The sequence below is a fragment of the Trachemys scripta genome, chromosome 1, assembly GCF_013100865.1.
Source record: "Trachemys scripta elegans isolate TJP31775 chromosome 1, CAS_Tse_1.0, whole genome shotgun sequence".
Taxonomy (NCBI): domain Eukaryota; kingdom Metazoa; phylum Chordata; order Testudines; family Emydidae; genus Trachemys; species Trachemys scripta.
In genome coordinates this window covers 265,435,822-265,461,656 of record NC_048298.1, presented here as the reverse complement: position 1 = coordinate 265,461,656, position 25,835 = coordinate 265,435,822, and the positions used below count along the sequence as shown (strand labels likewise).

The window sequence follows — 25,835 nt, the reverse complement described above, 5'->3', positions numbered from 1 at the left end:
AAGCTCATGATTCAGCATATTTTCAAGAAGAGCTTAGGGATTTTATACAAACATAGTTGTTGAGAGGGAAGAAGGAACATAAAAATCTACCTGCATTTCTGAGTCAGCATTTCCAAGCCAGCCAACAGCTGGGCTCAGACTGCAAGGTGAATTACCTTATACAGAATGCAAATATGTCCACAGCTACCAAACACTAATATTAATACTAAGCTACGTTTGTGTCTCCTCCCAAGGACCAACCTGACTTCTGCCTGCTGTGACAAAGTTCCTCCTCTATCTTGATGGGTCCTGCGCTTATTGGTGGATTTTCTTGCCTCAGAGATTCACCATGTGGGTTGGGGAACAGCCCAGAGACCTTCCCCTCTGGAAGAACCCACAGTCCAGGTCAATTGGGAGGTTTGGGGGGAACCCGGGCCCGCCCTCTACTCCGGGTTCCAGCCCAGGGCCCTGTGGACTGCAGCTGTCTATAGTGCCTCCTGTAACAGCTGCATGATAGCTACAACTCCCTGGGCTACTTCCCCATGGCCTCCTCCAAACCCCTTCCTTAGTCTCACCACAGGACCTTCCTCCTGGTGTCTGATAACGCTTGTGCTCCTCAGTCCTCCAACAGCACACCCTCTCACTCTCAGCTCCTTGCGCCTCTTGCTCCCAGCTCCTCACACTCACACCGCTGAAGTGAGTTCCTTTTTAAAGCCCAGGTGCCCTGATTAGCCTGCCTTAATTGATTCTAGCAGTTTCTTCTTAATTGGCTCCAGGTGTCCTAATTAGCCTACTACATTTGACATCAGTCCCAACGAGCCTTGAATTTCTCACAGGTATTGTATTATAATAAATATACATCTCTTCAGACAGTAAAGAGCAGCAGAAAAAGTGAGCCAGCAACAGGGCAAAACTCCTTGCTTCTCTTTATCTTTAAGACTTATTCAAGAAGTCTGAAGTCACTGGAATTTACAAGTGCTCAGGCCTTCTGAAAAGCCAGGTTATAGCTGTATAATGTTGGAGACCCAATATCAGAGGCTACTTGAAAATCTGACCCCATATTACAGGAGACATACAGTTACAAAGGCGTATGTGTTAAATTTGAAGATCTCTATAGCTAGTGTTTATTAACTTATACCGTCTATACAAAAGTTATGTCATCCTCAATGCTCTTTTACTAACCTAAATTGGATGGATTCAACTCATTTGTCATGAACTGAAAAAAGACAGTCACCTTTTTCCGTAACTGGGTGTTCTTCGAGATGTGTTGCTCATGTCCATTCAACTTAGGTGTGTACACTCGCCACATGCACTGGTGCCGGAAGTTTTTTCCCTCAGCAGTATCCGTAGGGAACCGGCTCCGGCGCCACCTGGAGTGGCGCACACCTGCTGTTGTACGTAGGGCGCCGCCGGTTCCTCCCACTCAGTTCCTTCTTGCCAGAAATTCCGACAGTAGGGAAGGAGGGCGGGCTGTGGAATGTACATGAGCAACACATCTCAAAGAACACCACTTACAGAAAAATGTAACTGTCTTTTCCTTGAGTGCTTGCTCATGTCCATTCAACATAGGTGATTCTCAAGCAGTACCCCATGGAGGTGGGTAGGAATTCACAGACATGTAGATTGCAACACAGCTATGCCGAACCCAGCATCGTCTCTGGCCTGCTGAGTGATGGCATAACGGCCTGTGAACGTGTGCACCGAAGACTATGTCGTAGTGTGACAGATGTCCCGGATCGGGAAGTGTGCCAGGATGGTCGCCAAGGATGCCTGCACTCTGGTTGAGTGGGCTCTGACGATCGGTAGTGGAGGGACTCCCGCCAACTCATAGCAAGTCCAAATGCAAGAGGTGATCCAATTAGAAATCCTCTGTGTGGACATCGGGAGGCCCTTCATCCTATCAGCTGTAGAAATGAAAAGCTGAGTCGACTTATGGAAAGGCTTTGTCCAATCTAGGTAGAAAGCCAGACCGGACAAAGCTTACATCCCAAGTGTGAAGGCGCCTCTCTTCATTAATCTCATGGGGCTTGGGGCAGAAGACCGGAAGAAAGATGTCCTGACTCATGTGGAAAGTAGATACCACCCTGGGGAGGAAGGCATCAGAGAGGGAGCCCTTGCCCAGACCCCGTCTGGAGCAAAACCTGTGGCACTCCTGTTCTGCCTAGTGGTGATCAAATCCACTTGGGGAGTTCCCCGCCTCTGAAAGATCATGCTGGCTACCTCCGGGTGGAGCACCCACTTGGATGAGAGGAGAAGTCCCGGCTTAGGTGATTTGCTAGCGTGTTCTTGGCACCCGGAAGCTGACACACTTCTAGGTGGATTCCATGGTCGATGCAGAAGTCGCAGAGACGGAGTGCCTCTTGGCAGAGGGCCGAGGATCGTGCTCCCCCTTGTCTGTTGATGTAGAACATTGAAGCTGTGTTGTCCGTCAAGACTCTGACCACTCTGCTTGACAGGTGAGGTAGGAAGACTGTGCGCTGCCCTGAACTCTTTGATGTTTATGTGTAGCATCATTTCCTCTGGGGATCACATACCCTGGGTCTGGAGAGTGCTGAGGTGTCCTCCGCCCCCCAGCCGAGATCCAAGGCGTCCGAAACCAACTCCACTGAGTGAGGAGTGCTGACGAAGGGAACTCCTTCCAGGATTTTCCTGGGGTTGGTCCACCATCCCAGCCAGGTAAGCACCGTTGCGGGGATGGTAATAACCTTTCCAGGTGGTCCCTGGACTGGGAGTAGATTGTTGCCAGCCATTGCTGCAGGGGTCACACCTGGAGCCTGGCGTGGCGCACTGCATATGTACACACTGCCACGTGACCTAGGAGGTGCAGGCAAACCCTGGCTGTGGTCAGGGGAAACACAGACTTCCGCGACGAGGTCCGTCAATGCCCTGAATCTCTCCAGTGGCAGGAACACCCTGCCGTAGGTCAAGTCGAGCACCACTTTGATTAACTCTATCCTCTGTACCAGAACTAACGTGGGTTTTTTGTCGTTTACCAACAGGCTGAGGCGACTGCAAGTGACTAACAGCATCGTGACATCTCTTTGGACCTGGGACCTGGAGCTGCCTTTGACTAGCCAGTCATCAAGGTATGGGTAAATCTGGACACCCCAACGTCTGAGGTAAGCTGCCACCACCAACATGCACTTGATAAATACCTGCAGGGCTGTCGCTAGGCCAAACGGGAGAACCGCAAACTGATAGTGGTTTGGACCTACAGTAAACCGGAGGAAGCGTAAGTGTCCCTTGAAGATGGCGATGTGAGAATACTCATCTTTCAGATCGAGGGCAGCGTACCAGTCTTCTGGATCCAGGGAGATAATGATGGAGGCCAGGGAGACCATGTGGAACTTCAGCTTTGCTAGGAAGTGGTTCAAGTCTCGCAGATCCAGGATAGGTCATAAAAGTACTGTACTCTGGAGGAATGACCTCCACTGCACCTAGCTGCAGTAACCCCTCTACCTCCTGCACGAGGAGACTCTCGTGAGAAGGGTTCCTAAGGAGGGACCGGGAGAGGGGGTGGGAAGGAAGCAACTGAAGGATGTAACCCCGCACCACCATACTGAGGATCCATCGGTCTGATGTTATAGATGCCCACGGAGGAAGGAAAGGAGAAAAGCAGTTGGCAAAAATAGGGGAGGAAGGATCCTGGGAACAGTCCGGTAGGGGACGCTTGCCCACCTGCTTATTGCAAGTAGAGCTCGACTGAGAAGCCTGCGAAGGCTGGTGGCTAGGCCGCCACTTGTAGCCTCTGGATTTCTTATGAGGAGGCTCCTGGCGAGGGTGGCTTCCCTGGCCCTGAGGCTGCTGTGGCTTGCACTGCTTGTGGGCAGGGCTGGGAACATATAGGCCCAATGTTTTAAGGGTTTTGCAGTAATCATTGAGGCCATGGAGCTTATTGTCCGTCTGTTCCGCAAATAGGGCTTGCCCATCGAAGGGAAGGTCTTGCATCAACTGCTGAGCCTCCATGGATAAGCCATAGAGGAGCAGCCAGGACGTTCGGCGCATAGCAACGGCCAAGGCCATGGTTCGGGCGGCAGTGTCCACCGCATCTGACACTGCCTGGATTGTCGCCCTGGCTGCAGGTATGCCGTCCTCCAAAATAGCCCAGAACTCCTTCCTATAAGCCTCAGGAAGGGAGCCCTCGAACTTGGCCATGGCTTGCCACATGTTAAAGTCGTAGCCTCAGGTTCACCGTGTTGTTCCCTGTAGTTAACCGCCTCTACCACTAGGGAGTTGGGAGCAGGGAGGGTGTACAGGTACTTATGGCCTTTGGATGGCACAAAGTACTTGCGCTCAGCCCTCTTGGAAATGGGGGGCAGGGAGGAAGGAGTTTGCGACAGGGCATTGGTGATCTTCGAGACTCCTTCATGAAGGGGCAAAGCCACCCTGGCCGGTGCTGTGGAGCAGAGGACATCAAAGAAAGAGTCCAAGGGCTCCTTTAATTCCTCTGCCTGAAGGCTCAGGTTGACAGCGACCCTCTTCAACAGTTCCTGGTACGCTTTAGCGCTACCGGTCCCCAAGACCCCATTCCAGATAGGACTCCAGGCGGAGTGACCGGCATCAGTCAGAGCAGAGCCACCATTCCGCTCTGTCCTGGTTGTCTGGGAGCGACCACTCAGGATCCAGCCCCAGTTCGGAGCGAGGTTCCCTGACGGCGGGACAAGCTCTGGTATCAGTGATATTGGCTACACTGTCGGCACCAAAACCGGCCCCATGGGCTCAGGCCCAGTGGCTGGCGCCATGGTACTCATGGAACCCTTGAGGGTTCACCCAGCCTTTCCAAGCCATCCACTCCGTATCCGAGACCAGCTGACTCTCTCTCCTGCCCTCCTCTGGTGCACGAAGCCTCGAGCGCAAGGGGACCCTTCAGGTCCAAGAAGGAGCAGGGCAACAAGCCACTGGGCAACCAATGGTTGTGGAGGACCCTATAGCACTGGCATCTTCCTCGTCGTCGCCCGAAGAGGCTATAATGGGTCCATCGCCCTCAATGGATCTGCGACGGCCTGGAGCCGGCGATCTATGTCTCGCACTTGACAAACCATATCACGATGAGGAGCAGTATCGGGCGTTGGAATGGGCCCGGTGCTGGGAAGCGCCCGCACATAGTGACGCCCTCCTAGGGGATCGGTGACGGTCTGAAAAATGGAAGTGTCGATCCCTCAACGGGTCCCTGAAGCGGTACCATGGTCGCAGAGATAAAGGACGCCAGGACTGGTACTCCTGCCAGGGGCGTGTACCTCCAGAGGTCTGCACCCAAACACCTGCGAGCTGCCTTGAGCCTCTCTGCCCGTGCCCAAGGTCCTTTCTCGGTCAGAGACATGGTGGCTACAGGAGGGCGAGCACTGGCGGGACGTCCCCCGTGACAGGTAACGGTGCTGCTGAGGTGGGGACTGTGGTGGTCCAAATGCAGGTTTACCCCCTGACTGGGAACCACAGGAGCCACAAGCACCAGGAGGTACTTGATCTCCTGAGCCGCCTGCAGGGCCTCTGGCATGGATGGTACCTGGAGCTGGCTGAGGTCTCTGCCACTATCCGGGGTGGCCGGCGGGAAACAGGCTGGGCTACACCGCTCAACCAGAGCTTGGGCCCAAGATACCGACGGGGGTGAAGAGTTGCCCAGCGCAGAACCGTGCTCGCACGCAGTCTTATTCTTTCCCTTGCGGGAAGCTAGAGACCAACCTCGCACCATCTTCTTGGGGTTCTTGGTCGGAGCTACAGATGAGGACCAGTGCTGGCCAGTGTACCGAAGTCTCGGTGCTTGGCGCTGAGTCGGAGTGTTGCTCTGGTACCAGGGTGAGGCCCGACTCCATAACGAGCATTATTAAACGAATATCGTGCTCCTTCTTAGTCCTTGGCTTGAAGGACTTCCAAATCTTGCACTATTCATTAATGTGCCCTTCGCCCAAGCAACATGGACAGCTTCCGATCAATAATGGGAATGGGTCTCTTGCAGCGATCACAGGGCTTAAAGCCTGGGGACCAGGGCATGTCCGATCCCAAGGCAAAGTCCCGTTCAGGACCTACCAAGTCTCTAACTATAGCTAAGGGATTTACTAACACTAACAGAAAACTATACACATTATAATACGAACAAGAAAGCAACAGCACTAGCTGAAGCAGCAACAGTTCCAGCACTGTCAATGGTGGCAAGAAGGAACTGAGGGTGGGGGGGAGCCGGCAGCGCACTGTATACCGCAGCATGTGCACGTCACTCCAGGGGGTGCCGGAGCTGGTCCCCTACGCATACTGCTGAGGGAAAAAACTTCCGGCACCAGTGCATGTGGTGATCTCACACACCTAAGTTGAATGGATACGAGCAACCAGTTGAAGAAGAACATTTATTCTACATTTAGTTGACATAAATTAGAAAAGTTAACTACAGGAACCGAAAGCATTTTTTAAGCCTAACTTTAGCTGAGATGGTCTGACCCATTCAGAGATTAGCATGCTTTTTTGCTTTATTTTCCATAATCTCAAAGTAAAATTATGAGGACCTCAAAATTCAGTTTGACTTAAAAATAAAAAAAATTCTGGATCGAAGTGCAGTCAAGAAATTGTAGGATTTTTCTGTTGAGAATATACTTGGTCACTAAGAATCCAGAATATAGCAAAAACGCAGGTCAGTTCTAAACGGTTTGGAAGATAAAGTTAGGGTTGTTCTGTACTCCCTTCTCACAATTATCCAAGAGACAATTTATGTCTCAAACTGGAGATTCTATTTCCATGAAAGATGCTTCAGATTTTGAGTTCCTCTAGGATCTTAAGTCAATCATATACTTACATTGCTAGAAAATATACTGAAAAAAGTAAACCGTGGGAACAAATTCTGAAAGCATTTTTTTGTCCTTTCAACACCAACTACACTGTTATTAGTGAGGGTAATTTGATTAACTTGTTCCATCTATGCTGTTCTGAGGAAATATGTTGACACTGTCTATCAAATACAGAACTCCTAAATATACTATGCCCGTTTTATAAAGAAGCATATTTACTTTACCTGTTTTTTCTTCTGTGCTTCATTGGAATCTAGAATGGAAGTGGAAACAACAGGCAAAGACTTCTGTGCTGCCTTCAAAGCAGCAGGATTGTATACAGTTTTTGTCAAGCCAGTAGACGTGGACAATACCTATAAGAGAAAATCATTTTATTATGTCAGTTTTTAGATTTTTTTCAGCAAGAGTGCTTCAAAATGCATTGGCTTTTCTACAATATAGACACCTTTTGCCTTCTTTGATTATAATTCATTACCATATCAAAATTAAAGTAACAAACATGTTCGGAGTAGCTTGGAGTTAAATGATAAACAAAAATGCAGCATTACATCAACTATCTGCTTTAGCCAGTTAGGCTACTTTGGAATTGTCACATCCATGTTTGAATAAATACCACAAAAATGAAGGTATGACATTACTTGCCTCATTAGGAGGCCACTGCATTTCTATAATGGGCATTTAAATAGCTTCACTATAACTTAGGAGAAAGTTAAAATTAAAAGCCGCATGCAGACTGCTGGTGAATCCACTGGTCAACCATGTACTCCATAAAAAAATGATACCAAGAGAAAAAAGTGACAGGAAGGAAACAGCAGAAAGAAATGAATTAGAATGAATCCCTTACAAAGAGGGATTTACAATTGACATGTATCACAAAAAGGGCTTTACAACTTTATTCTACTATTACCTCTACTCCCTTCCACTAAAAGAGTATTTTCTAGAGTGGATGTGTTGAGAGTAGAAAATAATTCAAAATGTTATTATCAATGTCAATTGTAAAAGCTCATAAGAAGTGCCTTAGTGGGCCAATTAGAGATGAGCTGAAATGCTGCTTTAACAAATTACAAAAAATTCCACACTCCTCCAAACTGTACATCTACAAATGCCTTCAGGACAGTCTGCTTCATAAACAGGCAGGAAACCAATGAAAGAAAAAAAATGTTGATATTCGCCTTAAATCCAGTCTTATCTCCTGAAGTTTCTGGCTACTACTGCCGTGACACACAAAAACAAAGATTAATCAGCAGCCATTTAACAATAAAGGAGAGACCAGCTAAACTACTTAAATATTACTTAAAATGTATTTGCAATTAAAGTTGAACCAAGTAATGTGCTAACAATTTAGGCTCTAGAATAGATCCTCTAAAAGCGTTTCAGTTCAAACAAATTTTTGGTGGTAGAAAGCATACAACCCAATATCTCAAGTTCAAAATGTGAAATAGTAGTACATGCCCCATTGCATTTTATTCCAATTGCAATTTAACCATTCATTAAGCAAAGTATACTTGCTGTATACTTTCTCTGAGACTATTTTTGGCAGTTAATTGTGTTTCAATTAGATGTTTATGATAAGGGCAAAGTTCAAACAAAATTAATTTTGTATCAAGGATACAGCTGATACACAAATGTGAGCAGAAGGAATAATACAACATGCATTTTCTTACCTTCTCTGTTGCTGAAGCAGGAAGTTTTGACACAAAACCCAGCCTATCTTTCACAGATAATTTAGTCACATTCTAACAAGAAGAAGAAAAAATTAATTCTTTTCTAATCCTGTGTAATTGTATAAGAGTATAACTAAGTTCTAAAGTTTTAACTGTACAATGCTGAATGCAGACTATAACAAAAGGGTTCAGCAAAGTCTGGAGGATTATTTTTAAGATCTAAAAATTACCAGCTTTGAAGTAAAAAGAACAGGAGTACTTGTGGCACCTTAGAGACTAACAAATTTATAGTATCAGATGCTTGAATATAAGAGCTGTCTGGTAAGATAGGCACTGATTCCAAAACTGAATTGACATGACATGAGGATCTGCCCAAACACATCCAACTGTAACATCAGGGGCCTTATTGTGGAAAAAGTATGTTTCACACTAGCAGACCAAGGAGTATCTCTGCAGGCACTTACAAATAAATCACAATTTAAAATGAAACCCTGCTAAAGATAGAACATTATAAGCTGCAGTTTCCAGATATCAATTGCAAAGAGGCACTTTCAGGACTTACGCATTTTGTGAATTCTAAACTAAGGTTTTCTTCCTCTTTTGGAGTTCCCAGAGGGTTAAAGTAATTGTCCGATGCTGAAAATGTCTACTTATAGACATGATCCAATACCTGAAGAGTATTTAAAGGTAGAAATTCATCTTGAAATCTCTCAGGAATCATAGTGTGTACTATGGTGCTTTGCCTCCTTGTATTAAGGAATTACGTAAAATTCTTGGAAACATTTCCAAACCACAAGCTGACCATCTGTTCGTAATGCTGCTGGTGAGCTGGCAGAGCTGTCAAAAGCCTGAAACATCTATTAGATCTGTTGATTTTGGGCAGGTGAAGATTCTAACTGCTTCTGCAGACAAGTTAAGCACCATATGAACTAGGATCTGACCTATCTCTGCCACTTCTTAGCCTGGTCCCCTGAAACAGTGCTCCAAACAGTCTAACTGTAAAGGTAGACAGGACAAAACCTATCGCAGGATAGCGCCTCAGACCATTTTCAATGCAGGTTCAATAGGAGCAATTACTGACAACCATCACCATCAAGAATCTAAGTATGTGGCTTCAGAAGGAGGAGACAGTTAAAATCAAAGATAATGGTTACTGAAGGAAGTTGGCAACACTAATAGCCCATCTTCATTAGGAAAGTTCTTTCTGCGCTAAGAATATTCTGCATTATCACTCAAATTAGGGAACAAAGTGCTTACATTTAAATGCCCCATCCTTTTCCAACCTGCACACATATGAGTACCATGTATGTGGTACAAAATGAGAATACATGCTAGAGACTGTGTTCTCTTATTTAATGAGAAAGTAGCTGTCCTAGACCTGCTCAAAACTTGAAAATTAGATCAGGCTATGTCGCTCAGGGCTGTGAAAAATGTCATGTCCCATGCAACACAGTAAGGTCATCCTAAGCCATACTTGTAGAGTGTAGACATAGCATTACTAATGTGTTTAAAATTTTGCTCATGCAGACAGTTTGGCTCCAACCCTGCAAGTCAACGGGGCTCTATGAAGGCACAATGAATTCCAAGAAAGGGGGCTCAATAGTTTCCACAGCTTTTACTGCAGTGGACTGACATTTTAGGAGATGGACTGGACAAGTACATTTGGTTTCCTGTTTATCTTGATTTCTAACACATATTTTGCCGCCTAAAATAAATGAGTGACTATTGAAGCAAAAGAGTTTAAAGTGATAATTCTTAATAAATGCTACACTGTGCAAGTATTAGCTGTTTCACAATTTAATGCAAATATTAAGAAAATATTTGTACAATCAGAATAGGATTATATGCAACAAAATAAAAGGATATCAATTGGATGACCTATGTTTGCTCCAAAACATTAGACATTTAAAGGTGAAAGCTTTATTTGGTCAAGCTTTTGGTTAACCTATTTTAATAGAGGAGGTTTTCTTTCCTGATAATATGCAAATTATTCTGTTGAGAAATCTTTATATTATTGTTTTAGTATTCTGTGAAACATGATTTTTCATGATGTGCCTGAATGCTTTAGCAATGGAAAGGTAGAAATAGCTCGATAAATTCAATCCATGCCCCAGAGCTGTGACAAGATTTACTGTGTCCAACATAGCAACATATAACAAAAAGTAAGGAATTCGGCATCTAAAAATTGATCTTCAAAATGAGTTCAGAGGCACCGCCATACCAACCACTATGTCGCAACTCTCAGGCAAGAGAGACAGCTAGGCTTTTATCAAAAAAATAAAAGCTAATTTCAAAATGCTGAAAAAACTAGTTTCTTTAATAAAGATTTAACATGGATAGAAATGTTTTCAAGTTTTTTGAAAATTTAATTGAAAATCTAGGAACTATTCCTCTGCAGTGTTGCAAATCCAAATAGAACTAGCCAAATATCCTTAGATTTAGAACGACTCTCCAAAAATGTTAATCGTACAAAATGACAGATACATTAATGTGACAAATGCATATTTTTATATGGTGTCCTCTACAACTACATTATCTCTTTGCATACATTTTTGAGCTATGAAAACATTACAAACATATCATGAGGAAAGATATTACTATTTTAAACTATTTATCACAGACATTTCTCTAGGCAAGCTATACATACCTGAGCAACTTCTGTACTGGCACTCTGAGCCTCTGCGGGCTCAATATTACTTGCAGGTACAGGACCTAATCGCTCTTTGACCGACTGCTTCACTACTGGTAAACTGGGTTGCTGAACTAAAGGCTGTATTACCTTTAAAAGAAGAAAAAAATGTTTAAATCAAAGACACTAACATATTAACAATAGGTTGCTGCCTATGTAGACCAATAAAGGTACAATGAAGCTGTTACTGTCTGTCTCCTTTTAAATTTATAGTATTTCCTTTCTAACATTATAAAATTTTATTCTTGCTACCAAAAGAAGCATAGAATCATAGAATATCAGGGTTGAAAGGGACCTCAGGAGGTCATCTAGTCCAACCTCCTGCTCAAAGCAGGACCAATCCCCAGACAGATTTTTGCCCCAAATCCCTAAATGGCGCCTCAAGGATTGAACTCACAACCCTGGGTTTAGCAGGCCAATGCTCAAACCACTGAGCTATCCCTACCCCCCAGCACATGCCTTGGCCTGCGCCGCTTCCCGCAGCCCCCATTGGTCTGGGATGGTGAACTGCGGCCAGTGGGAGCCGCGATCAGCCAAACCTGCAGACGTGGCAGGTAAACAAACCATCCTGACCCGCTAGGGTGCTACCTTGGCGGGCCGCGGGCCAAAGGTTGCCGATCCCTTAGTTAGATCCTGAGCACGTGGACAAGATCCACCAGGCACACACCTGGAAGAGAATTCACTGTAGCAACTCAGAGCCCTCCCCATCTAGTGCCTCATACTGGCAGTTTGGGATATTTGCTACTAAAAGTCACTAGGGTGGGGTATCTCCTTCAAGGAGTCCCTCTACACTTTTTTTAAACTGTTCTCCATGAAGTGTGCTGATTTTATAAAGATATTTTTCTTTTAACATACATATTTGGGATAATGTATGCATTTTTATTCTGTATTTCAGAATAGTTTATTTCAATATATCTCAGAGCTATTCACACTGAAGGATGATGTCCCTGCCCACTGTAGAGTCCTGTCCTTTCTGCTGTTTTTAGGTTTTATTTCTCTATTGTTAATAGCTACATTTCTATTCACCACTAATCATTTTGAATACAATTTTCTTAACTTTGATCTGTTAAAACCGGCAAGTGACACTGAAAAAATAGTAAGAGCCATACTTCTTGTGCCTCTCATGAAGTTAGATTATCCTCTTCTACTTCAATTGTTTATTTGCTAAAAGACAGGGAAAACACACCTGCAATGACAGATCTCTGCAGTTTTGATAATGACCTTGGTATTTATATACCAGTTTTCATCACTCGGCTGTTTAGATTACAGAAGGATAAAAGGTGGGGGCGGAGGGGAACTTCCCCTTGCACAAGCAAGTCTAGTAAAACTTTTTTGAACTAGGCTGCAGCACGAGCTGGTATTTGAAACACGTGACGATCACCATCCTAACTGACAACTATTATCTCTGCTTGGTTTGGCAAAAAAAATTAAAAAAAAAATTCAAGTTGTAGAAGACTGAAAAACGCTTCTGAGCATGCTCACAGGCATTTGATAAGAATTACTTAGAGCCATAATGAAAACATCTTTATCATCAGTAGAATTTCTCCCTGTGAGCACAGGAGGCTGAGTGGGACAGTAGCTGCTGCCAGGACAATTTACAAGACAACAGGTCATTGAAAAACAAACCACTTATTTTTAATTCAAAACTGCCTTTTTCATACATGGAAAAAATAGTGGACCACACACAGTTACAGATAAAATTACCACAGAATCCAGAGGCATCAGAAATCTGGATAAAAAACTAAATTTTGTAAAAGTGAATATTTGTTCTCATAGAAATTGAAGATACAAGACCAGATATTAATTCAGATAAACAGAAGATATAGAGGTTCATGGTCCAGATTAAAGAGTACAGAAATCTCAGGTTGGAGGGGAGCTTCTGAGACCTGATAACCACCTAGAAGGGGCTAGTTGGCAGACACTCCATCCCCAATCTGCAAGGCTTAGTAGAATACTTATTAGGCTTATCAGGCCTCCAATCAAGCCAAACACTGGCTCACCTGGTGATTAACAACCTAACAAGGCTTGTGAGTTATCACTAAGGAGAATCCTAAGTCTCACTTTGAGTTCTCCCCATACCTGTGGAACTCAGGGGGTCCATAAAAAGGGAACTATCCCCCCATCACTTCCCTCCAAATCCCATGCTCTCTAAAAGCACACCTCTGATGTACTCCCTTCCTACAGAGCAGAGTGTACACTCCTATATTCCTTCAGGAGCACCTCAGTACAGAAGTACATTCCACCACACTTTCCTACGGGAGTGAGCACGTACATCACAAAAGGAGGCAGGGAAAACAGGGTCTCTTGCGGGTGTTTAGCAGAACAGAGATATTCTCCCGTAAAAACAAGATGCATAAATCGACCACCTTTCTCATGCTTTGCTACAAGAAAAAGGCTGTCACCTAAAAACAATTACCGTATATACTCATTCATAAGCTGAATTTTTTTAGTAAAAAAGGGAAGCACCAGAGAAGGGGGTCGGCTTATGAACGGGTATAGAGGGAGAGGTGGGACACAGCCCCTACCCCTAACAGAGGGAACCAGGAGAGGCAGCACAGCCAGCAGAGCCAGAAGGGAAGAGGCAGGGCCAGAGTCTCTCCACTTCTGGCCACACTGCTCTTCCCCCAGCCTCCAAAGCAGCTGCAGCTCTGGTGCTGGCAGGCTGCAGCCGCGCCGCCTGGTCTGGCCCACCGGAGCAGGCTGCGGCTGCGCTGCCAGAACAGCTCCAGCTGGGCCAGAGACATCCTCTCCTGGCCCTCCCCAGATACGTTGGGAAGGGATGGTATGGGGAGAGTGTGGGGGGGTCCCAGGGGTTACTGCCCTGACTCCCAGCTTCTCCCCCTCAAAAAATTTCCCCACCAGTTGCTATCCCGACCCGTCAGGGTAAGCAGCTGGAGCACCGGGACACTTTGTTTACTTAGGTTTACCTCAGGGCCTGTGGACACTCGAAGTAAACAAACCATCTCGGCCCACCAGCAGTTTATCCTGATGGCCTGGGAGCCAAAGTTTGCTGACCCCTGAATTATAGGGTCGGCTTATGAACGGGTTATACAAATTTTCCATTTTTACTTATCCATCTTGGGTGGGGTCAGCTTATAAACAAACCAGCTTATGATCGACTATATACAGTATGTCATTTAGCAGAGCAGACACTACTTTAGATCCCTGCTTTATCTCAGAAGAACAGAAATGACATGGACTGGAATATTCCACAAGCCACATAATAGTACTTGGGTAAAACCATCATGTGAGCCTTAATTCATATTTTGCTAATCTGCTCTTGAACCTTATGCCTGAGACACAAAAGCAAGGCTCTATTATAAAACTTCTAAATAAAATCAGTTACAACTAGTATTAGTTATTGTTCTTTTAAAATTTATACTATTAAACTGTCTTGTCTATATTCCAGTAATTTAATTACAATGACCAATTTTAACGACTTTTAGATAAAATTCCAGTACAGACTTAAGTTCTTTACCTTCTGCATGGTAGCTGACATTTGTGAAGCACTGCCTTCTCGATGCCAATAGACTTTAATAAAGCGATTATTTAATACTGCTTCTGTGCTTGATATAGCTTTCTTTGCTTCTTCATGGGTGGCAAACTGGATAAGGGCACCTTCTGGATCACCATGATAGGCAACCTAAGATTTCATATTGAAAAGTCAAACTTACACAGCAGTTCCTACAACACATACTCAAACGGACATGTCATTCAATATAACCATTAAGCCACTATTTTCAGGAACTCAAAAGCTTCCAATTTAAATGCAGTTAGGATTTGGTATTCGTGACTTTAAATGTAAAAGATTTATTTTTAATATTACAGTTTTCAGACATCAGTTTGGCTGTTATTAAAAATAGGGAGACAAAGAAAAGATATGAGATCACTTATATACCTGTAAATTAAAACACAACAGTTTTAAACGAGACACCTTTATATACAAATAGTCCTTACTGAAAATTAGTGCTTCTTGCTATTGAAAAAAAATATATATTTTGTTTTTTAAAAAGTACAAACTAAGCTTATGGGACACAATAGTATGGGGTTCATATACATCAGCACTCTGATTTAATGTGTTTTTTGTATATATATTTGCATGCGTGAACACCCAAAGATAACAAGCCTGCACTCTTTTCAGTCAATTACAAATCAAGCTTAAGAGAAATTTTGTTAGTAACTTCCCAACGTATTATTAAAATTTCACCACCATCACGCCTCCCAAGGTTGCTTTTTTGCATTTTAAATTGAAATATCCAGCACACTGAATTGAAATATTCCAAGTTTCTACGGTATATATAGCTTAGTAATGCCCAAGATATATACACAACACCGCAATATAAAAATAAACTAGTACACTCGTCACAGTGTACATAAACATGTAGACCAGTGAGCAGACACTTAGCAAAAAATCCTGTATCTTCCAAACAGATGAGAGAAATTATTCCCGCTTCTGGCATAACAGAGTTTACTCAGTAGCAGCTTCATAATTATGTTTATAATCAGAAAACTGTGTGTGGAAAACTATACAGAAAAATTTTCAAAGAATCAAGTGTGGATGCAGCCACGACTACAGTGGACATGAGAAGGTCGAAGAAAGCAGAATGGCTCCAAACAAACACATGGAAGCTAGTTTAAGAGATGAAAGAACTAAAGAAGAGAATTCAACACAAATGAGACAGCAGTAAAAGAGCTATCCTGCAATAAAAGCATGCAGATGGAGACAAGAAAGTTAAAAGATCAGCCAGAACAGAGAAGAAAATGGATGGAAAATGAAGCAAAAGAAGCCAAAGTGGTGTACAAGGCAGGGTATTCTAAAAATCTTTTTCTAATAGCTAAACAACCAACATCACAATTCTCAAACTGTTGTGGCATCATGAAAGCTCGAGATGGTACAATTTTAATTGGAGAGGAAGGATTGTGAACCCAATGAATGGAATATTTCCAGGTTGTGCCCACCCAGGTAGAACCACCAACACACTCAGGGCTGGTCTACGGGGGGGGAGGGGGAGGGGAATTGATCTAAGATACGCAACTTCAGCTACGCTATTCTCGTAGCTGAAGTCGACGTAGCTTAGATCGATTTACCTTGGGTCCTCAGAGTGCAGGATTGACGGCCGCGGCTCCCCCGTCAACTCCACTTCCGCCTCTCGCTCTGGTGCAGTTCCGGAGTCGATGGGGAGCACGTTCGGGGATCAATTTATTGCGTCTAGATGAGACGCGATAAATGGATCCCCGATAGATCGGACTGCTACCCGCCGATCCAGCGGGTAGTGAAAACGTACCCTCAGAGAAGTGAAGAAATAGCAGACTTACTTATATCACTAGAAGTAATTGCCTTTGAGGAAGTAACTGAGGTTATAAACGAGCTGAAGAGTGGTAAAACATCAGGTTATGATAAGATAGATGATTAAATGTTAAAAGCAGGTGAGAAAATTATGGTGAATTACATGTATAGGTTGTATAGAATAGTTTGGGAAAAGGAGATCTGTTCTGAAGACTGGAGAAGATAAGTCATCTATAAAATCCTTTAAAAGGGGGCCTGGCTTATTTGTGATAACTGTGGAGAGGTGACAGTCCTATCAGCATCCGAAGAACTGTTTTGCACTACCATTTTGAATAGGATGAAAACTGCTGTTGAAAAGTACTCAGGGACAGGCTACATTTCAATCTGGTAGGTTGAGTTCAGACCAGATTTTCACCTTGAGAACAGCTATTGAGAAAGACTTAGAATACCAGAAGATTTTAAACTTTTGATTTTATTAAAGCATTTGATGTCCACAGAAAAGCCCTCTAGAGGATACTGCGACACTACGTAATTCCAGCAAAGATCATTAATTTGGTAAAAGCTTTGTGTGATAAATGGAGACAGAATGGTTTAAATTAGTTACTGATAGCAAGGTTGCATACTATCCCTGTTTCTCCTGTGCAATGTCGTAGACTTTGTGATGAAAAGAGCAACAGCTGCTGCCAAGGACACTGGTATTGTTTGGATGAGAGATAAGCTGCAAGACTCAGGTTTTACAGATTATATAGTCATATTAGATACAAACTTGTATGGAATAAAAAGAATGGTTAATGAGCATAAAAGCAGAAGCTGCTAAAGTGGGCCTTCATTCAGTATGCAGAAGACCAAGACCACGACCACGGAGATAAGAGAGAACACTGTCAATGCTGGTGGATGCGTGACTGATGGAGAAGAGTTGATGACTTTTTTCTGTCTTGGAAGTACAATATCTGCTAATGGCCAGCTCACTAAAGAAGTGAAGGCAAGAACTGGTAAAGTAGCGGATCATTTTCTCGTCTGTCAAACATCTGGAGAGTAAGACGACACATCTACACATTAAAATGATATTGTACAAATTTACTGTCCTTTCGACACTACAGTATGCCTCAAACACATGGCAGATAGTGAAAGTACACAAAAGAAAGCTGAATATATTCCACCAGCTTTATTTAAGAAGAATCTTGGCAATTTATCGGAGAGACTGTGAAACCAAAGTGGAAGTGCTGTGCTGCATATGTCAGTAGGCTGCCTTCTCAATAAAGACAGTGGTGGCTTGGCCATGTCATCAGGCTACCCTGTGGCAGAAATACAACATAAGTCTTACATTGGATTCCACCTGGAGGGAAAAGAGAGCATGCAGGACAAAGAATGACTAATATAAGACAAATCAGAAATGATGCTGCCATCATGGAGACAACTTACAATGGAATCAAACATCTTGCGTTGGACAGACAAGAGGGGGAATACTGGGTTGCCTTATGTGCCACTAGGCATAGGAGATTTTATAAGTCTAAGTCACTGAAATAAGAAAGCAATTAATAGGTCAAACAATTTACATTAGTTAGTTTAAAGTTACATTTTGAAATGTTAGAAGTTTTTGCTGTCTAGCTAAAAACAGCTTATTTGGAAAAAATTCATACAACTAAACATAGTTAAAATGTAATGCATAGGCCAATTTAAAAAAAAATAGTTTTAAAGTGTGTCTTGTCCAGCATAATGATGTGCATTAGGCATAGCTATATTTTATAAATTCTATACAGGGCAAGGAGAAGTGGAATCCTTGTAATGATGGTGGAATTCAGGCTCCTGAGAAAACCTGAAGAACTGTACAAGCTTCCAGACTCCAGACAAAGCCAGCAAAGCATGTACATAAGAGTTTCTAAGCGCCACATGGAAAGGAGAAGTTGGGGACCCAGCAACTATTCAGAGCTCCTACATACTGCAGACCAAGGAGAGATGTGGACACTGCAGAAGTTCGGAACTCTACTCCGGCCCAATGTTTTTAAAGACACAAGGAAATCAACAGATAAACATCCTTAATGTCAAGAAGCAACTTTACCTGAAAGCTGAAGTAAATGTATGCATACCAAAGATTGTTTAAAAAAAACTGAACAAAACTGAGAGAAGGTTGCTAAATGGTCAAATACCCTAATATTTCACACAGTTTTAAATAAATGTACAAAACAAAGCGTTGCCACTGGGAAGGCTGAGGGGAGGTTACCTCAGAGTAAGGAAGATTCTATACACAGTCACTAAAGGAATTATGTGGAAACTCAATCTCTACCTGGTTTTGATGTCTCGCTAGATAAGACCAGTTTGATTTTAGTTCTTAGTAATAAATACATTTTGCACACCTTGAAGAATAAAAGCCAAAGCCTTCAGGAGTAACATGGGCAGCCAAAAAGACTTTGGTTATTAATCTTGCTGAATCATACTACTTGCTTAAACTATGGTACTCTGATGTATAAGATTTAAGGAAGAGAGAGTTAGGGTAAAGGCAGCTGCATGTTATAGTGGAGTTTCCTGTATGTATAGGGATGATGGAGAGGGTAGACTAGGCTGTCCTCATAGTAGACAGGTGCATGCAGAATATTTTTTCTAAATGGTACTAGTGAATAAAAAGATACAGTATGTTGTGGTCTCTTCACAATGTGAAGATGGGGAAAGGGAGTGTCTGTACATCCAAAGAAGTGGGCTATAGCCCATGAAAGCTTATGCTCTAATAAATTTGTTAGCCTCTAAGATGCCACAAGTACTTCTGTACATATAAACATCTGGCAACTCAGGTTAACTGGAGGATGGTCTGTGTACCATGCATTGGATGTGCAGTCAAACATGGTGGAGGGCAACAGTAAGCATCTCTGATCTAGTTTTTGAGATTGGGTACAAGAGCAAAGTTAAGATTGATACTTAACATGTATATTTCTAAGCAGCAATTGATGTGACGGTACTTGAATATTCATCACATATTTATAGTCCATTTTCAATTTTTAAACATGGTTGGTTAAAAAGTCTACCAGTCCTCTGTAGGTGCCAATGTCAAGAAGAAACCATAACTTAATTATGGAAGTTGAGAAATCCAGGTCTTGTATACTCCCTGTTTATCCTGAATAACTGTGGAAAGTTCGGAAAATAGCTGGATTATGACATGTATGAAACTTGAACAGTTGAGGAGGGAAAGAAATGTTTGGTCAGATTGGTTTTAAGTGTTTTAAATTATTTATCGTAAGTGCCAGACAAAATAGCTGTGGGGAAGATCTTAGTTAAAACATAAACCGCTGAAACCTTCATTTAAGGACTGAGGAAGCTCTCATTTTAGATCTGTGAACTTTCAAAGAGATTTCCATCAAAAACAAAAGACAAGACTTTATATTAATAATAATTTGAAAGTAAAAAAAAATAGGCAGCAAAAAATGCAAAAGCTTTCAGGCCTTCATTAATTATAAAGCAGCAAAAAAAAAAAAAAAAAAAGAGCCCACACTTACTTTCTTCCCATTTGTGAATCCCTTTAATACAAGAAGTGATCACAGAACACTGAATTTTGTGGCTTTTACCTGTAAATTGACTAAGTTTCCAAATTTGCTGAAGTGCTCGTTAAGTTTGCTGATATTGTTAAGTTCTGGAGGAACTTTCCTCAATTCAAGCTTCGTATTCTCGTTTCCAAATTGCACCTTCTTCTGGAAACCAGGATTGTTTGTTCTGTTAAAGTTTTGCCTGCAATAAAATTAAAAATCAAGTCAGCCAGAATTCAAGACATTTTATAGACTTTTAAGCAACAAATAGTTTAAAAAAATTGAATCGTTGGCTAGATGCAAAATATTTTAGTCTAATTCTTTAACTCCCAAGTTTGTAAAATCAAAATCCTGACTGATGTATGAAGAATCGGACACTAATACACTCCTGTCATCCCAAGTCAATATTGAAGTCAAAACAATATTAATCAATTAGATATGTAAATCACATATGTAAATAAGAGCATCCCAGTTGGCAGGTAAGTTTTCAGACTTCTCAACTTTATCTCACCTTTAAAAGGCCAGTTATTCTTGAAGGAAATAAAATGAAAACTCATGCTGGGTTATCACACTTAGTGTCTCATCCCTCTAACATGAGTCATGTTAAATCACCTAATTTTTAAGATATATGACCCTCTACGCCACCTGTGTAAGCTCGAGGGCCTACCAAATATGTGGTTACCTCAGAGGCCCAAGAACATTCCAGCCAGTTCATTTCAGAACAGGAAACAAGAACTCCCCTAAAGTTCAACAGCACTATTGAACTAAACATAGTTTTAATGACGAGCACTCACTTGTCAAACCAAGCCTTCTTTGTAGGAATTCCTCCATCCCCTGCACCAATTGATCTCTTCCTGGACTCAGAATCCACCACTATCCTCATACTATTTTTATTCTGAGGTTTTTCTGTATGTAAATGGGAGACTGCATTAATTTTTCATTTATATTTTCTGTGCATTTTGTTGTAGTAAGACTTTTGTTGTTCGTAACTATTAACTGACTTCACCCTGATATGGCAAGATTCCTTTTGATTTTTAGAATATCATAACTGCTGTATTTGTTCAAACTAGTGATCTCAACTAATCCAGCACTCTGTTTAATTCCCATACTGACAATTAAAGTAAGATTTCATCCTGCCCATACAGGAAGTTTCCTCCTAATCTAGGTTTATCACTGTATCATAAAGAACCTAATCTCATCTATATTGCCTCTATTAGAGAAATTTTTGTACGAAAGCTAAGTGAGGCAGAAGGCATCTGCCACAGACTGGACCCATCCTGTTCACAGCATTTTGTGCACTGCTCTGATCCAGCCAATATTTTTGTAGGAGCCTATATTACATCATGAGGTAGCAGATGATTGGAGAAGGGGCTAATGGTAAATGGGGCACTACTGAGCACCAAAAAACTAGGCACTAGCGAGGGAGTGGAACTTGCAACTATGGAAGAGGATCCAGACTGGAAAGCCCCAACCCAACCCCACCCCAAATGTACAGATCTAAATTTGGATTGTATCCATCACCTCCCATTCTCTGTATTCCCTTGTCTTATTGGACTGTAAGATCTTTAGGGCTAGGACTATGCATTCCTATGTGTGGCCAGGTACATAATAGTTTACTTGTTTTATTTGTTGTAAAATGCCAGAAAATTATCTGAATTTGTCTCATGATGTATTAAGCGAACACTTATAACAGCCAAAAAATGTGAAACCTCTACATTATCTTAATAGGTTTCACTGTACTAGCTTTCTTGAACCTTCAAAATAATGGATCAGTAACACTGAAGTCTAGATTATTCACAGTTGACCTATTTATAAACTGTTTTTTAGTAGAAAAACAGAAGGAGCTTTATAATATTGCTATGATTTCTAACATTAGAACTCTAATTAGTGACCACTACTTGTATTGACACAAGAATACTAGTAAGAAAATATTTTGCAATACCTCTGGGGGGCAGATCCATATCACCTGATGTAAGTCCTATCAAATTAGGCCTTTGGGCATGCACTCTGTGTCTGTACATGGGCCTTGAAGTGTTCGTTATACTTGGAGCTTCAGGATTATAGGCATCTGTGTCATATGTTTCTGGTAATAAAGAAATTGTTTAGTTAAAATTATCTGCAGATATAAAAATCCAAGTTCTCAATGGCTTAATGCTTGCTAAGATTAATATGAGAAATGGAACAGTTAATTGTATAATTATAGCACTCTAGCAAATAGCCAAGTCAAAATTTTGTAAAATAGATTAAAATAGATTTAAAAAATTCTTCCCACCCTGACAACCTGAATGCAAAGTTTCTGGACAGAGTTAACATAAAAAGCAGGGGTTTCAAATTGATGTCACGTGATCTTCAGAGGTAAGAACCTATCCTCCCAAACAAAAGTATAATGTCTAGCATCACCATACAATTATATTAACAATGAACGTTATTCTATTTTGCAAACACTGAATGCAGTAAATTTAGAAAGTTATTTCTGATTGTGGCCGAAGATTCAGTACTACACCTGTTGCAAAGAGAGAGGGTGGAGCAGGAGGTGGCTGGTGATGAATACCAGTTGTAACAACAGTAGGAACGGAACTGGTTGCTGAGTTTGGAGGAGCATCCATGCCAGCAGGTTGTAAAGGTGGAAGTGGAGGAGGTGGTCCTGTCAAACCAGAAATAAGGAAAAATATTGCATTCATATTTTTATCTGCTTGACAATGGACTCAGCTATCTAAAGTCCCAACTACATCTGCAAAGAAATATGTTTGAAAGAAGGGGTTAAGAACAATTCAAACATTCTATTGAATTGCATATAGTAACCTTAACTGCAATCAGTACCTCATATCTGTCAAAATAATTTTTGACTAGTCAAATTGTTATGTTCCATACAGACTACAGAAGCTTTATTTTACTGAATTTGTAAGATCTAATTTGTCTTTTCTCTCTTTTATACAACATAATGTTAGGAAGATTCAGTACATGAAGAAATACTGGGTTGGCAATGAATGTTTGGCCTTATGAACACTTGCAGAGGGACAAAATTTGCAAGTTTATTAAACTATTCACATTCTTTTCTCTGCTAGGTGGATTCTAACAGTTTAAGTTGCCAGTGAGGATGGTTGTAACATGATGTTGGCCCATCCATTCATTTTTAGTATTAAAAATTGGATCTGGCAAAGAGACACTCATCAAAAAAAGTATCTTTGAAAAAAGTGGAATCATTAAAAATTACACCATCAATTTAAAATTTGAGACATTTTAAGAGTTTAAAATAATTTCAGGTACTAATTGTTCTTGAATAGTTCTACCAAATTACTGTGATTTGTACTTCGTTGTTTTTCTCTTATTCATCAACAGAGGGAAAGTCACAAAACCAATTCCCACTAAAATTAAAGAGAAACAGGCATCAAAATCTTAGGCAGCTTTGAAAATCTCAGCCAAAGCACTTCCAAATGCACACTTCCCCCTTCTCCCTTTCCTATTCTATAATGTTGGGCATCCCTAGAAAAAATAGGTTCAACATTTTTCAGACAAAAAGTTTAATTTTTGAAGTTGCTTGTGTTCCTTTAACTTTGATAGTTCAAAGGAGTTAGCTCCATGTGTTGTGGATACTAATGTTTTCTCAGAAGCTGGCCACTTGAGCTTTGAATATCAAATGTTTCAGAGATAGTATCATTAGAGCCATTTTGAAATTAAAACAGTTTGCCACGAAGAGAATCCATTTTACCAATATTAACACACATACTGCAGGACTCACAGGTTAAGATGTGCAAACCAGAGTCCTAAAAGCATTTTAGGAAAAAAAGCTACTAAAGGCCATTTTAATCTATTCAATACTGAATACAATTCAAGCAACATAAAGGTATTTTAAATCTTAAGAGTTTTTTTTTTATTTTTTTTTTACCTGTAACAGGTGGAAGACTAGGTGGTAAAGGGCCTGGAGGTGGCACTGGTGGTCTAAGATTAACAGGTGGAGGACTTAAAATTGGTGGCGGGGGAGGAAGTCCAGGCGGAGGTGGTCCTTCAACAACAGGAGGCTGTGCTGGAAAAGGCAGGATGCCAGGAAGATTCACATCTTCTACAACTACTGGGTCACTTCCATGATCAAAGGGACACATGTCTCCTCTCATACAGAAACCCTTTTCTGAGAAATGAAAAGCACAATTAAATGTTAATAGCATTTAACAGCTGATGTTTGATCTTTAAGCAGATATAAATATTCTGCACATAATGTAGCAGTTAGAAAGGTAAGACCTTTGCATAACAATATAGATTACTTAAAAATTAGGAAGTGAACATCTGGTCATTTAGCATGACTTCTACCTACTCTATTTACAAATTGGCTGTTTCTCAAACATAGCCTATTTCTAACAAAGAGGCAAAAGAGGGGAACCTGGATGTTATGAAATTGTGTGAGGAATGAGCAAGTTCCAAATTTTTCAAGTATAATCATGGATTTTTCCATCATCAGCAAGTTCAATGCAAACTTCGTGGGTTTTTGGTTTTTTTTTTTTTTAGCTAAGTGCAGAAGAAACTGGTATTGACAAAACATCTCCTTTTGAAAATATTTAGTATCTAATTATTGACTACTCAACACTAGTCAACAGTCCAAGTATAAAAATATTTCTGTACTGCAATATTTATCCAAAAGTATCAACATTCTTTGTTGCACTTTACAATGTACATGCAAGAGAGTAATAAAATAGTAGTTTGTTTGTTTTTTTAATAAGTACAGTTAAAGTAATTTTCTTCTCTTTTTACTGGTGGATACAATGTTACTGGGTCTAGCAATATTTTCCATAAGTATTATAGGAACACCTGCTAAAACAGGTAATATCCACAGGTAAAATAAGAGATACAAGCTTTAATTCTTCTCCATCTTTATCATTACCAGAGAAGGGTATAAAAGGATACAGTGCCCGGCCTAGTTTCAGGGAGAATGATAGAACAGAAACTGGAAAACTCAGTTAATAGGATTTCACTGTTTTACTAAAGTAGTTAGACTTGGGAGAAGAAATGTGTCTGGAAAAGTTAATAAGGGTGTCAATTAGATTCAAAGAGGAAGAAAAGCTGTTCCAGGTGGTAAGGGCAGTATAGCAGAACAATATAACGACTGAAGGAGGAGAGAGAAATCTAGGTAACAAGCATTAGAACAGAGAGGGAGACAACTCCAAGGAAGATTCTGAGACTGAGATCTTATATCAAGTTTTGAAATTGACAAAATACAGGATGATTTTAAGGATAGTTTTCAGACAATGATTAGGCTAGAATCTACTATATTTTCAGAAGACTGAACTTTGTAAAGTGATATCTAGGTGACCATAGAAAATGAAAAGAGAAAAAAATAGGTTTCAGCGAGCGCAACTGATGAAGATGATACCTCAGAAATGAAAGTACACAAATTCATGCACCTGAGAAATGTGGATGTTGAGTAGGGGATCAAATCAAACTTCTAGGGCATAGTCCACACTAGAAAGCTACACTGACGAACCCTCCTAGTTTAGAAGCAGTTTAGAGTTACAAAAGCACTTCTTTGCCAGGATAATTGCATCTACACTAAGGCTTTTGCCAATATAAAAATGTTGCAAAACAGAATCACACCTATAACAGACATTACTATATCGGGAAAAGTTTTAAGTGTAAACCTGACCTACATCCTCAACGGCTACTGCCAATGTGAGATCTGACATGAGAAAATAGCTGGGACTAGTGGAACTCTGGCTAAAAATGCAATTCTTACTGGTTAAGAGGGTATCTGCTTTGGATCAATCTGACTCACTGAGACAAATGCCAACTGTGGCAGAAACATGGTTTGATACAAGCAGAAAGCCTGCAAAATGATTCAATAGTGTAGAAGATATAGATTTCAAGTACTGCCTGTATAAACACAGCACTCAGTAAGTTTTAAAAAAAAAGACAGTAGAGTGGTGCACTGAGAAGAAGAGCCTA

At 41.4% G+C, this 25,835-nt stretch overlaps 1 protein-coding gene across 1 annotated transcript in view; it reads right to left on the bottom strand.

The window, feature by feature from the left end:
* The window catches only part of RBM26 (RNA binding motif protein 26), a 102,153-nt gene that overhangs the window by 49,929 nt on the left and 26,389 nt on the right, over nucleotides 1-25,835 (bottom strand). Inside the window, exons 7-15 of the mRNA XM_034758282.1 lie at nucleotides 23,791-24,030; nucleotides 22,408-22,548; nucleotides 21,847-21,987; nucleotides 20,699-20,810; nucleotides 19,947-20,106; nucleotides 14,584-14,748; nucleotides 11,064-11,195; nucleotides 8,417-8,488; nucleotides 6,977-7,105 (exon numbers count right to left, since the gene is read on the bottom strand). Coding sequence (XP_034614173.1) covers nucleotides 6,977-7,105; nucleotides 8,417-8,488; nucleotides 11,064-11,195; nucleotides 14,584-14,748; nucleotides 19,947-20,106; nucleotides 20,699-20,810; nucleotides 21,847-21,987; nucleotides 22,408-22,548; nucleotides 23,791-24,030 — 1,292 coding nt within the window. The remainder of the gene's footprint in view (nucleotides 1-6,976; nucleotides 7,106-8,416; nucleotides 8,489-11,063; nucleotides 11,196-14,583; nucleotides 14,749-19,946; nucleotides 20,107-20,698; nucleotides 20,811-21,846; nucleotides 21,988-22,407; nucleotides 22,549-23,790; nucleotides 24,031-25,835) is intronic.